Consider the following 13,155-nt stretch of genomic DNA (forward strand, 5'->3'; position numbering starts at 1 on the left):
GTGGCTGTCCTCGGTGGCCGTGTTTTTGACAGACTTTGTCCCTCCCTGTGTGTGTTTGCTGGGTGATCAATGTGTGGACACAGTGTGATCAGCCATGTAGCGTTCATTGATCATTACCAGGCTTCAGGTTGAGACTCTGGACCTGCCATGGAGTCTGGGAAGGTAAGACCCTTCCTGCTCTTTGTGTCTCGAGCCGACAGACTCTTCTATCCTGTTTGGTGATCGTAACAAACCCCATTGATCCCGCTCTTGATCTGACCCCGGTGGCCTCTCATGGGCAGCAGCTGACGGGGATGCTGGTCTTGGCTGTGTTCACGGCAGTCCTGGGATCCCTGCAGTGCGGATACAGCATAGGGGTCATCAACGCTCCCCAGGAGGTAGGCTCCACTTTAACCAATTAACGGGGACAAATAGTCCTCTCTGGGATGTGCCAATCAGGCAGTGCCAGTGAGATAACGCCACCACCTTCACCAAATCAGACGAGTTTGTAGATAATTGGACTCTGAGGGACCAAGGACGCCCGACTGGAGCACTATCCTTGTTTTTTTTTTATTATTCCAGTAAAATATGTCCCATAGAAGGAGCCGTTTGCGTTAAATTGGCGTCGTGTCGCTATAGACCAGAGGTCCCCAAACTACGGCCCGCAATAAGTGCAGTCCATTTACCAAAAAAACAAAAAAAAATTTTTTTTTCTGATTTTCCTTTCCAAACAACATGAGTAGCCGGTGGGGGATCAATAATGGTATTCGGTGAATTAAAGAGGTGTCATTAATTCGATATTTTGTTTCCTAAAAATAATATTGATAGAATATATTAATATTATGAAGAAAAGCATTCTTCCTTTCTTTTGGGACATACGACCAGAAAGTTAATGTTCCATGGCCTTTTTTTTCTGTGACGAACCCAGAAGGGGTTATTTGGTTATTATGTATTTTATTAATAGTGTTATTATTTATTTCCTGACTTTTTTTTTCTGTGAAGAAAGGGTTATTTGGTGGCTTTCTGGAAAACAATAAATGTTTAGGCAGCCCTACCATCGTCACACTTTTCCTGTACAAACATCAGAGAAGGGAAAGGTTATGTGGCCCTCACAGGGAAAACGTTTGGGGACCCCTGCTATAAACAGCTCTTTGATGATCCATGATCCTGACAGGTCATCGAGAGGCATTATGGCCGCTCGTTGGGAGTGTGGTCAGAGGAGGATTCTGTCCTATCAGAAAACAGCACAGAAGAAGGCAGGCTCTCAGAGGCGGGACACCACCCCTCCGTGGTCATGTATTGGTCGCTGTCGGTAGCAATCTTCTGCATTGGCGGGATGCTGTCCTCCTTCCTGGTGGGATACGTGGGAGACCTGAGAGGGAGGTGAGGAAGACGAATGAAATAAGGAGAAGTTTTGAACACGGAACGATTTCTGTATTCATCTTCCTCCTCCTCCTCCTCCTCTGCCCTCCTCTTCGCCATTCTCCTCCTCCTCGCTTTTTGACAGGGTGAGGGGGATGCTGATGGTGAACGTTCTGGCCATTGCTGCTGGGCTGCTGCTGGGTTTCTGCAGGATGTGGAAGCCTCACATCCTGGTCATCTCAGGCCGGGCTGTCATGGGTTTTTACTGCGGTAAAACCTCGTGTTGCAGACGCACAACACAAATAGAAACACAACCCTTTCTGTTTTCATTGGGTTACAGGTGTAGCGTACCTGCATGCTGATTGGACAGCAAGATTATTACACTATTGTCCATCACAATAATTGTGAATATTGTCGTAAGAACCCAGTGATGTCATTGACCCTCCAGACCTGTGAATAGAAAATTAAGAATGTTTCCAAATCTGACACAATTAGCAACAGTTAGCATATCAGCATAGAGCTAACAGGACATTTGTGCTTCAGGGCTAGTGTCCGGATTAGTGCCCATGTACATCGGAGAGATTGCACCCAAAGCTTACAGGGGGGCCCTGGGGACACTGCATCAGCTAGCTGTGGTTATTGGCATCCTGATCAGCCAGGTTTCATGCACACACACACACACACACACACACACACACCCAGACATGCAGCAGTGTCTTAGCGTGCAGTCTCACTGTCTGTATGTGGTCGTAGGTCATAGGCCTGGACTTCCTGCTAGGTAATGATGACATGTGGCCTCTACTCCTGGGTCTGTCCGGCGCTCCAGCCATCCTTCAGTCTTTCCTGCTGTTCCTGTGTCCCGAGAGTCCGCGGTACCTTTACATCCTGCTGGGGAAGGAGGAACAAGCACGGAAAAGTACGATATTTACAACAAATCCTTTTATCACAGAGTAATGAAACACAAATCTGACTGTTCAACTTTCACCCGTCAGGGCAGTGAATGATCCACCGTTGCGTTGTTGCAGGTCTGCTTCGTTTAAGGGGGTCATACGATCCAACTCCAGATCTGGAGGAGATGAAGAGCGAGAAAGACGAGGCCGACAGGGAGGCCAGGGTCTCTATCCTGTCTTTGGTGGGTCTCTGGACAGGAAGTAGAAACTCTCACTTGAACTTTTAAGCCAACAAATTGGAAGAACATAGATTTGATTTGTGGCATTTTAAAATAAAGTAGCTCTCAGAAGTTTATCTTCAGGAAGTCACTAGCCGTCTCTGTGTCCGCTCTGCATTCCCAGATCTGCTCCTCCGTGTACAGGAAGCAGCTGACCGTCGCCCTCATGATGCAGCTGTCCCAACAGCTGTCTGGAATCAATGCAGTGAGTACAGCCAGGATGGTCTGATTGGTTATTGATTGTTGATTGTGTAATCACACGCGCGTTTCATCTTGCAGATTTTCTATTATTCTACGAGGATTTTCACCGAAGCCGGAGTCAGTCAGCCGGCCTACGCTACTATTGGAGTCGGTGTTATCAACACGGTTTTCACACTGGTGTCTGTGAGTGGCTACGACATAAAACACATACACACACATGGTGTAGGTCCTCCTCCGTCAGCTCCTTCAGAGTCGAATCAGGGTCTGACTCGACTGCTGTCACCTCCAAGACTATAGTCAGAGTTCAAGTTCAAACTTCGGGGACCTGCAAACGTATTTGGAGAGTAAACCATGAATGAACTTCCGTGTTCTGTGTGTGTTCGAGGTTGCGCTGGTCGACAAGGCCGGCAGACGCACTATGATGCTCGCCGGACTGGGAGGAATGGGCTGCTGTGCTGTTGTCATGACGGTGGGCCTGAGATTCCAGGTATGTTCAAGCACAACATAAATTGGATCAGCAAGTGGAGCTTAACCGTCTAAAAACAGGGAACTGTTGGAAGGCCGGGTCTTTGAAGGCAGAGGAGGTCATGGGAGGTCATGGGAGGAGCCTGTAGAGAAATATCACATCAGCTTCTCCTCAGATGGTCTCATGGGGGGGCATTCTCCTCTTTTTGGTGTTCTATTTCAGACAGCACGATGATAGCCGACTGTAGCTAAAGTTAGCTCAGAGCATTCTAACAACATGTGTCTGTTCTTAACGGTTGAACCCCCCCCTCCCAGGCTGAATACATGTGGATGAGCTACGTCAGCATGTCGGCTACCTTCCTCTTCGTCAGCTTCTTTGAGATTGGTCCTGGTCCCATTCCGTGGTTCATCGTCGCCGAGTTGTTCAGTCAGGGGCCGCGGCCTGCGGCCATCGCCCTGGCTGGCTGCTGCAACTGGACCAGCAACTTCATCATAGGCATGACCTTCCCTTACATACAGGTAGGCTCAGACACGCGGCTGGTTGCACATCCCATGGGCGTTCAAGCGGGATAAGCCCGACTTTATCCCTGCCTCTCCAGGAGTGGCTGGGCCCCTACGTGTTCATCCTGTTTGCTGTGCTGCTGCTGGGCTTCACCGTGTTCACCTACCTGCGGGTTCCCGAGACCAAGGCCAAAACCTTCGAGGAAATATCGGCTATGTTCCGGAAGGGACGGAGAAAGACGGAGAGTCCCAAAGACACCGATGAGCTGCAGCAGCTCAAGACGTCCACGGAGGCTTGAAACAGCCTGAGTGTGAACGCACGTCCAAATAGCTAAAAGCATCCCGTAGCATTACCACAGCAAGAAAATAAGCATTTCTTAATTTTGCATAGATATCTGAATTAAATTGACTCACATATGCAGCTAAGAGTGAAGTTGCATGCGGACAGAAGGAACTGGTGCAAGTGGAGAGAGTAAATAATGCAAAATGAAAGAACTGCCATCGTAGATCAGGTTTAAAACCTGCTTTTTTGTTTGGTTGTTAATAACTAATAATAAAGATATATTAAAGTGCTTTCCTGACTGCAGCAACAGCTTCATTCATTAATCATTCCAATAACAGCTCTCTGATTCCCTCCACAAAGGAGGTTCTGTTTTTGCTGGCCTTCACCAAGACACTGTGGAATTAGTAAATGGACGAACAGATTTGTTGTGTCTTCAAATCCGCCATTACTGAAAGTGATGCTTTTTTGTGAATAACTTCTAAACTAATAACGATATCAAAGTGAATTACCAAATGCTAAAGGTTTGTTTTCATGGTTAAGGAATCTAAAAATAGAGATAAACTAAATGTAGGGCAATAAAAGTGACCTGCTTGGTGGCGGTCTGGGCTCTTTAAAGACAGGCTCGCTTTTGACTGCAGCAATACACTTCTATGAATGTATGAAGAGTTTCACGCTGCCTTCTCAGACAAGAAGATGCACAGATTGTCCCAGGAAACCTCTAGTCAATAAAAACCAGCCAATCAGACGCCGGATGGGAGAATCACCAGCCCTCTCTCTACGCTCCTCCCCCCCTGTCTCTGTTTCTCCGGTCTGAGCGGGACGCAAGGTGAGATAACCGGAGCGGCTTAGGGTTGGGGGGGGGGGGCTCCAAGTTGAGTTAAAGCTAAATGGTCGTTAGCTACCTGCTAACTATTCACCAGTTCATGTAAATCAGTAAATCATGTAAATCCCCGACAGAGCAAATGTAGCTAACTGTGATGCTAGCTCAGCTAACTGAAGCTACGGAAGGGAAGCTGCGTCTCTATTAAAAACAACGCGGTGCTGAAAGGGTTCGCTTTTAATGCTAGTCGCGTGGCAATGAATCGATGGATGCGATCAGGGATCAAATCCTCGTCATTGGTCAGCTGTCGGTGGTTAGTGACGTCATAGGTTACATCTTTTAACTTGAGAAACACGCCATTCCTCGTGTGTGTGATTACCACAAAGTCTGCAGAAATAAAGAAGCTAAGAGTGTTTGTGTTGTAAGCGTGCATGCATGTCTAAAATAAACTAACATTATATTTGATTTAGATTTTTATTTAAACATACATTTCAACGCCTTATTGATTCCTTGACGTGATCCTGGTCCTGTCGTCCAGCAGCCGGCCGATCGCCATGGAAGACGACACGGATTTCAGCGGCGCGCACTCCGGAGCCTCCATGACGTTTCCCAAGCAGTGCTCCGCGCTGAGGAAGAACGAATACGTCATTCTGAAATCTCACCCGTGTAAGATCGTCGAAATGAGTACCTCCAAGACCGGCAAGCACGGGCACGCCAAGGTAAAGCCACCGCGTGCGTCCTTTGGAATGCCGGGCCCGTGGCACTAACAGCCCCCCCCCCTGTCTTCCCAGGTTCACCTCACTGGAATAGACATCTTTACTAACAAGAAGCATGAAGACATCTGCCCGTCTACTCACAACATGGAAGTCCCGTGTATAAAAAGGACGGACTACGAGGTGAGAGGCTGCGTCATTCACCCAGTCAGCGGAAACGCGCCTCTACTGGGTCCCGGGAGGCGTTTCCTTGTTCCTACGTTGGATTAAAGCACGAAATGTTTTTACATCACGTCGTAAAGACAACTGGGAGAATTCATTTTCTTGCTGGCAAACGGAACGGAAACTGCCTCTTCATCTGTGAGAGCGTTTACAGGTTCTGAACTGGTTGGACTGGTTGTCGGTGGCCAAGTGGGAGGCGCCCTGGGGATAGTAGGAGTCTTAAACCACGAAAAAAGGGAGACTTGGATTCTGTTTTGTTTAACCCTTTATATGGCACTCGTTGTACTTTGTCCCATCTGGAGTCGCCGCAGCAAATCAACCTTCTCTTATTGTCGTCTCTCGTCCCGTCCAGCTGATCACCATCGACGATGATTTCGCTACCCTGCTGTCGGACGAAGGAATCGAAAAAGCGGACCTTCGGCTGCCGGATAAGGACCTGGGCAAAAAAACCCGGATTCGCCATGGGAAAGGAGAGGTCTTCAAAGTGAGTTCTATGAAAACGTGTCCTTGCCGCTTGACTTCAAACACGTAAGAGCGATGTCGACGCCATCGTTGTTTATTCACAACAACCATAATGACCGCGAGACGACGTGTCCAACGGCACGCTGGTATCGGTGATGTTCAAGGTGTGGCCTTTCAAATTGACGACCTGCTGTCTTCGTTAACAATAGAATCAACGATTCGTGTTGCGTTCGAGTCGCCGGAAATACACGCTGTTCACGAACGCAGTCCTGTCGTCCTCTGATCAATATGCGTCTTCGTAGAAACCCGCACCCGGTTGGTCCACCTCATGTTACTTGGACTGACCCGTCACATGTCGCGTGTTCCTCTTCGCAGGTCACGGTGCTGCAGGTCATGGATATTGAGAAGATAATTGCCATCAAGAATCTAAATCCTTAACGTCCCGGACGGTGCCGGAGACCTCGCGCTCGTCTCTGGAGCTTCACCAGACCACCGGCGGGGTCGGACTCTTTAACCGTGCCGCTGGCTCAGGGCCGGCCGGGGTTCTCTTCCAATCGGTGAATTGGCCAGCCGTCACGCGTTTTGCTCTGCGACCGTTATTGATCGTGTTCTAGGAATTCATGTCGTTCTTAAAGTGTGATTATCTTCCAGTTTGCGTTTCTTTTTAAATTGTTGCTGTTATATTTATGTAATTGATTTTAGTTTTGTGTATTTGCGTTTGAAACGTTGCGTTTGTGGATTTTTATTACCAACAACTATGATTGCAAACATTTTATTTAGCCTGTGTGAGCGTTTCTTTTAGTTTCTCTGCAGCTTCCCTGAGCTGTTGGATGCGGAGTGATGATGTCACAATGTAGCCAGTGCAGCATCATGACATCATCAACATTAACTTTAGAAGACGGGTCGGGTGTAACCTCATGACTAAAGGTCGGCGCAGGTGACGTCGGCGGTTTAACTGGATGTTCTACAGCATTCCAAATTAAATATTCATCATCGAGCCCGACTAGAACTCCGTGTCTTCGCCAGCCGCCGGTGTTCCGCCTCTCCTGTTGTGACATCGTGGTTCTGATGGGTCTTTATGAATCAGCTGACTGACGTCGTTGTCTTCATAGAAACCGTTTAAGCCAGTAAACTGGACCCTGTTACTCCCACTGGTTCTGCTGGGAGCGCTGGTGTTACCATGTCGCTGCATGTTTGGGTTGTAGTTTGTAGTTTATTGGGGTTTTTTGTGTGCAAATGGGTAGAATTTCTGTGCACAGCTTGTACTGGGATTACTGGGACTGTCGCTGTCTGGCTTTTTAACATCCTGTCCTGCTTTAATGCGTTCTGATTAGAACGGACTTCAGACTGGGAATAACGGCGTTCCCTGTCTCGGCCCTTCCTGTTCCCAGCTGGGTTTAGGTCTTTCATCCTGTAATGAACGATCCAACTCTTCTGTTGTCATGAATGTGCTGCCGCCGTCTGTTCAAATAAAGTTCATCCAGATTGTAAATATTTCTCTTTTTCTTCACCGCGGTCCTAAATCGTGAGTGGGAGTTACTGGTTCATCCTGCACTTATAATACCTGTAAACGGCCACTAGGGGACAGTGAAGCAGAATTTATTGCTTTAAAATCTCCACCCACAGCTTTTCACAGCATGAATTACTGCAGGAGGCGGAGCTGGAACTCACCTTGTTCCGATGTCTCTCAACCTGCAGAAAAAGGCCATTTAATCAACTGTTAGAGCATCCCAGAGAAGAGGCGCTCGGCTCGGGTAGCTCCCGGTGAGGACAGTACTACTCACAGGACGTACCGCAGTATTCAGTCACTGTTAGTGACAGCATCACAGACAGGTGGTGGCACTGTTTCTTCTCTGGATTGGGCAGACCAAACCCTCCACAAGTCTGAAACATAAAAAGAAAGAAAAAAGTGTTTTCACGCTTCCCACTGATGTTTACTAAGAAGCGTATGACATCACGGGAACATGATGACACCAAAGAAGAGCTCGGTGTTTTTTTGTGTGGCTCTCAGACGCACACACGCGTTTCCTGGTCTGCTGATTGGACTTTGAAGCTGCAGAGTTCAGAGCCACCTGCTGCCCTCCGGCTGCTTTGAACCGCCTCCTGATGGATGTGTGTATTTGTGAGGCCTGTTAGTGGACTGGTAGTAGGAATGTTGGACATCTGGAGGTTGACTCCAGCGGGAGGCAGACGGGCCGATGGGAGGTGGGCCGGGCGGGTCTTATTCAAACCAGATGAGGAATAAAAACATTGTGCGTTTAGCTTTTGGTTCAAGCGTGAACGATCATAACTGACGAAAAATGAGCTAAACAATCAGAAATGTCCAAAAAAGACCAATGAAAGGACGAGCAAGATTCACAAATGAACAAAAGGGTACGTGGAAGTTTCAGAAATGTACACAAAATGACCAAAAACAAACACAGATGATTAAAAATACACTCTGAAGCCGTTTCCTGTTTTAGGTACGTCTCCTTTGTCACATTCTACATTAATCTGTGTGTCCTTGAACTCATCAGTGTGTGTGTGTGTGTGTGTGAATGCTCACCGTGGCTGACATCAACCTGAAGAATGCCTTGTCAGAGACGTCGTCGTGTGTTTTCGATGTCTTTTTCTGTGGGTTTTTTGTCCCTCATGTTTAGACTGACAAGATGTTGCTGACTCCTATCTCAACAGATATAAAACACTGAGTGTCCAGATTTCAATAATCTGCAGTTTCAGCTTGTTCATTAACAAAACACAGAACTCACTTCCTCTGGGTCGGCTACCCCCCCCCCCCCCCCCCCCCCCAGCTTTATGATTAGTCACACTCAACAAAGAACTACAGAAACAAACACCATCCCGTAAGAAATAATAGGAGATCAGCAGGTTAGCCCCGCCCCTACCTGGGGCCATCACAAGCGGTTAGCCCCGCCCCCACCTTGGGCCTGCTGCTCAACAAGATGTTGCTACTAGTAGTAGTACTACTACAACTACTACCACTTCTTATTCTGTGTAGTACTAAAGTCACAGTCGTGACCTTCAGTTCAGTGTGTGTCTGTTTGTGTGGGTGAATGTGTGTAGTAATGTGCTGCACATGCACTGTGGGTCTGTATTTGTGGAACGAGGCCTGGGAGTGGTTATGAAAACACAGTTACCCAGAATTCAGTTCTCCTGGATCACAGGTTACTGCCTGGGGGGGGTTATGGGATGGGCCGGCCCGCTGCATGAAGCGGCTAGACCTGTCATTGACTCTGTGTGTGTGTGTGTTTGTGTGTGTGTGTGTGTGTGTGTAGGGCAGAACGTGGACAATGACATCAAAGCAAACCAGAACAACTTTCAATGTTCTGCGGACCCAGAACCAGGACCACATGCATCAGAACCTGGACTCCTCCCAGACACACAGTACAGCAGCACATAGTAGTACTGCAGTACTCCTACCAGCTAGTATTAAACTTTGTACAGAGGATTAATCCTGCTGGTTCGGGAACGCTGGGCGTTCCGAGCTCCTGACTCAGGCTGCAGAAACTCACCTCTGACTTTTCAGATCCTCACCATCTGTTCTGGAATTCCGTTCCGAGCGTTCCAAACTCAACATCGCTCCCGGCCGCTGGCGCTCGTATTATAGCCTGTTTGGGATCGTTTGAGTTTCAGCGGTGTGAAGAGAGGACGGAACTTCCAGGAGCAAGCAGCTGGTTCCTGCTCAGTACCTTTGTGTTCCCTGCGAGTGGATCACATGACCCAGTGCGTTCCTTTGATCCACTTTCACGGACGTGAACAGAATTATTGACTGGTATGATGAAGTTTATCTAGTTCTAGAACAATAGAACCCAACACTCTGAGCGCTGATAGCGTCTGGAGCTTCATCTCACGCTAAGCCCGCCCGTGTGTGTGTTTGGATTATTGTGTGTGGTGCGTTGGGTCTTTTGTTCAGTGTGTGTGGTTATGTTGGCCGCGGGTGTGTGTTTTTGCTAGTCCGGCCCCTGATCTATATCAGGCAGCTGCTGGGTCAGAACCGGAGCTGTTGTTCCAGCAGAACCTGCAGATACTCCATCAGCTTCCGTCTTTCCTCGGGCCACGTTGACCTTTTGGGTCAGAGGACCAACGAGGGTCTCCGGGGAGGGTGTCCTCCGCCGGTTGAGTTGTTGACTCATCAGCAGTAATTAGTCTGAACGAAACCTTTCCTGGAAAGGTACTGGCTGCGGATATTTCAGAACCGGAGCCGCGGGGGGATTTCACGCCACAATATTTGCGTTTTAAATGCCGCCCTCGAGGTACTTAACGCAGGAATGTAAATTTCCCGCCAACACAATTATATTCGTGTGGACGTAGAGTTTTAAGACCCACACTGAGCTGAAGGGTCTTGCCGATGTAAACTGATCTTTCATCTGGTTTGGGTTTAGATCGGGTCCTTGTCAGAACCAATTGGCTGCTTTTGAGTCCGACCGGTAGCAAGAGGAACGGATATTTCCTGTCATATAATCCCCCTGCGTCCTAATATGTTGATCATTTCCTGCTGTGTAATCCAATAAAGCGGTTGAATGTATTGGATTAGCCAGACTGCTGTCCGTGATGGGAACCAGCATCAGGACTGGACCGGCGACGGACAGGACCACAAACCCCTTCAGGAAGAAAGGATGTCAAGAGTCTAAATTCACATTACATCAATGCTGGATTTCATACCTGGTGTAGTAGTAGCTATAGTGGACTACGAGTCCCACAATGCTTTGCACCTACGGGTCACAGGGGACTTCTGGGTTATCTGATAAACACGTTACCAACTAGAGTCCACCGTGTCCCGTGTCCTCATTATACACCTGGGACTTTTTTCTTGCCACAAACCGGTTTCACACCGGGAAATGTTTCCACGGACTGGGGGGGGAATTCAATTTAAAAATAAATAAATAATCGACTGTCAACACGGAGAGAAGAGATGGTTTCCAGCAGGATATGAGACAAACTGTCTTCATGTCCAGAAACGGGCTGAAGTATCTGCTGCAGGATATGAAAGCAGCTGCTCTAACCCGGGAGATAAGGCAACACACGGTGGGTATACGATGCGTGCACGTGCCCGTGATGGATGGACAGGATGTGATGTCATCGCCCAGGGTAAACAGCGAGTGAGTCACGGGCCGGCCCTGGGTGGATTTCATTAACCGGCGAGCAGCATCTATATTTATCTCAACAATCTGAGGTGAAGAGAGGAGGAGGAGGAGGAGGAGGAGGAAGGACGACTATGCAGCAGCAAGAAAGGATGATGAAGAGGGTGATGTGGGGCAGATGAAATGACGAAGGTATCAATGGAGTCTCTCCCGGAGCCCTCCCTCCACCGCCCATTTCCACGGTGACGCTTTTGGTAGCACAAGTGTCAGAATTAAACATGATGCTGACCTTTTCCTCTAAGCTGAGAGAACAACTCTGAGAAATCTTCATCTGGGAAACGTGATGAAGAGGAGGGGATTCAAAAACAACACCAGCTCGGTTCTGGTGGATGAAGATGTGATGATGTCAAAGCCAATCCGTGCATCGCTAGATTATAGCCAGGAGAGTATTGTGAAGCCTCCTTCATCGAGTCGTTTCGCTGGACATTAGTGATCTGTTGGGAATGATTAGCCTAGCGTAGCAATTACAGGAAGGGTTGATTAAACGTCCCTCTGAGGATGAAGATCTTCTCCAGTCAGCGAAGAAGAAGGTCTGCATCATTTACCAGCCGTTCAGAACTCTAAAAACACAACCTGATCATTCTCTTATTCTTCCCCGACTCCGATTCCTTCAATCTGTTTGCGACTCTCTCCATTCTTTATTTCTTTTGTTCCAGCTCCCCTTTATTTTCTCTTTTCCGTTGTTTTTTCATCTTGATCATTAAATCTTAAACCCTCCTCTTCCTCCAGCTCAGTGGCAGAGAGCGAGGAAGGCTACATCTGGAGGTTGTGTTGCATAATGCATGTGTGTGTGTTGGAGGGGAGCCGAGGAGGCTGCCGTGGATGGGATTAAACCTCTGATGGACTTCAGAACTGATGCAGGCCACATGTCCTCGTGGCTCACCTGGACCATTTCACCGTGTGAACCTGGACTGTGTGTGTGTGTGGAACCTTCCGGACGTGATCATCAGATCCTGTCGTGTCGTATATTTAAATCATGAATAAAGTTAAGATGATAAAATTCACAGATGGGCAGAGACACACTTCCGGTTTCTCCTCTTTGAGCGGGCGCTGCAAGGTGACGTCATCAATATTTTCCTCATTAATGATGGATTATTTCATCACCTGCATCCATTGATTCCATTCAATCAGAACCATCATGTTAAATCATTAAACCACCTTTTATCAAATATTTGTCTATTTAGTTAATCAGAGAACAAATATAGCTGCTGCGTTATATATAACTATATAATTATACTACGTTCATAAAGAGGACAAACTCTCTGAGGTGGAAGTCAGAGATGCCGGTCGGATGGGGATGAAAGATCGGGAAAGTACGCGGAATAAAGAAACGCCGCGTCACGTGACGTGCTCGTGAATTATTGATATCAGCATCGTCTTCCTCCTCCTCCTCCTCCTCCTCCTCCCGGAGATGCTGCTGATGCTGTGACCGACTGCAGCATCCTTTAATCCGCCACAGCGAGTGTTTTTCCACCACTTCTCTCTTTATCTCCATCTGCATCGCCCCTCTCCCTCCTTCCTCCCCCCCTCCTCCTCCTCCCTTCCTCCCTTTGTGCCGTTGTTTCCAGAGCGATGGCGCACAAACGCGCTTCTGTGATTGGATGAGAGCTCTCCTTTCCTGCGTGTGAGAAAGCACCACCTTTAGCGGCGACAACGGGAGCGCTGAGGTCGCCTCTCCCGCCGGACCGGAGCTGCAATCGAATCGAGACTCGACCGGAGGAGGGCAGGACATCTGATCCGGTCTTTGTGTGCAGGTGAGAGCTGACCGGAGCGAGTTTAGGTGTGTCGGGGGGGAAACTTAGGATCTGTGAGGAGGAACCAGGGAGGTGTCGGTGCCGAGA

General features: G+C 48.2%; 2 protein-coding genes across 2 annotated transcripts; both read left to right on the forward strand.

The window, feature by feature from the left end:
* The first annotated feature begins 147 nt into the window (after positions 1-147).
* Positions 148-3,975, forward strand: slc2a2 (solute carrier family 2 member 2). Its single transcript, XM_068751524.1, has 12 exons — positions 148-162; positions 282-377; positions 1,154-1,362; positions 1,487-1,611; positions 1,885-2,000; positions 2,095-2,257; positions 2,367-2,473; positions 2,634-2,714; positions 2,789-2,893; positions 3,096-3,197; positions 3,491-3,694; positions 3,775-3,975. Exons 1-12 carry the CDS (start codon positions 148-150, stop codon positions 3,973-3,975), a joined length of 1,524 nt encoding a protein of 507 aa, XP_068607625.1.
* A 172-nt stretch (positions 3,976-4,147) lies between these two features.
* Positions 4,148-7,655, forward strand: LOC137907373 (eukaryotic translation initiation factor 5A-1-like). The gene is made up of 5 exons (XM_068751702.1): positions 4,148-4,179; positions 5,321-5,498; positions 5,571-5,675; positions 6,067-6,198; positions 6,552-7,655. Exons 1-5 carry the CDS (start codon positions 4,163-4,165, stop codon positions 6,612-6,614), a joined length of 495 nt encoding a protein of 164 aa, XP_068607803.1. The 5' UTR covers positions 4,148-4,162; the 3' UTR covers positions 6,615-7,655.
* The last annotated feature ends 5,500 nt before the right edge of the window (positions 7,656-13,155 follow it).

The sequence above is a fragment of the Brachionichthys hirsutus genome, chromosome 18 (assembly GCF_040956055.1).
Source record: "Brachionichthys hirsutus isolate HB-005 chromosome 18, CSIRO-AGI_Bhir_v1, whole genome shotgun sequence".
In the NCBI taxonomy this organism is placed as follows: Eukaryota; Metazoa; Chordata; class Actinopteri; order Lophiiformes; family Brachionichthyidae; genus Brachionichthys; species Brachionichthys hirsutus.

What these genes read in the sequence shown, in the direction of transcription:
- slc2a2 (XM_068751524.1), top strand. An exon ending in GGAGGAACAAGCACGGAAAA is followed by an intron (nt 2,258 to 2,366) that starts GTACGATATTTA and finishes GCGTTGTTGCAG; the next exon opens with GTCTGCTTCGTTTAAGGGGG. An exon ending in GGGTCTCTATCCTGTCTTTG is followed by an intron (nt 2,474 to 2,633) that starts GTGGGTCTCTGG and finishes CTGCATTCCCAG; the next exon opens with ATCTGCTCCTCCGTGTACAG.
- LOC137907373 (XM_068751702.1), top strand. An exon ending in GCAAGCACGGGCACGCCAAG is followed by an intron (nt 5,499 to 5,570) that starts GTAAAGCCACCG and finishes CTGTCTTCCCAG; the next exon opens with GTTCACCTCACTGGAATAGA. An exon ending in GGAAAGGAGAGGTCTTCAAA is followed by an intron (nt 6,199 to 6,551) that starts GTGAGTTCTATG and finishes TCCTCTTCGCAG; the next exon opens with GTCACGGTGCTGCAGGTCAT.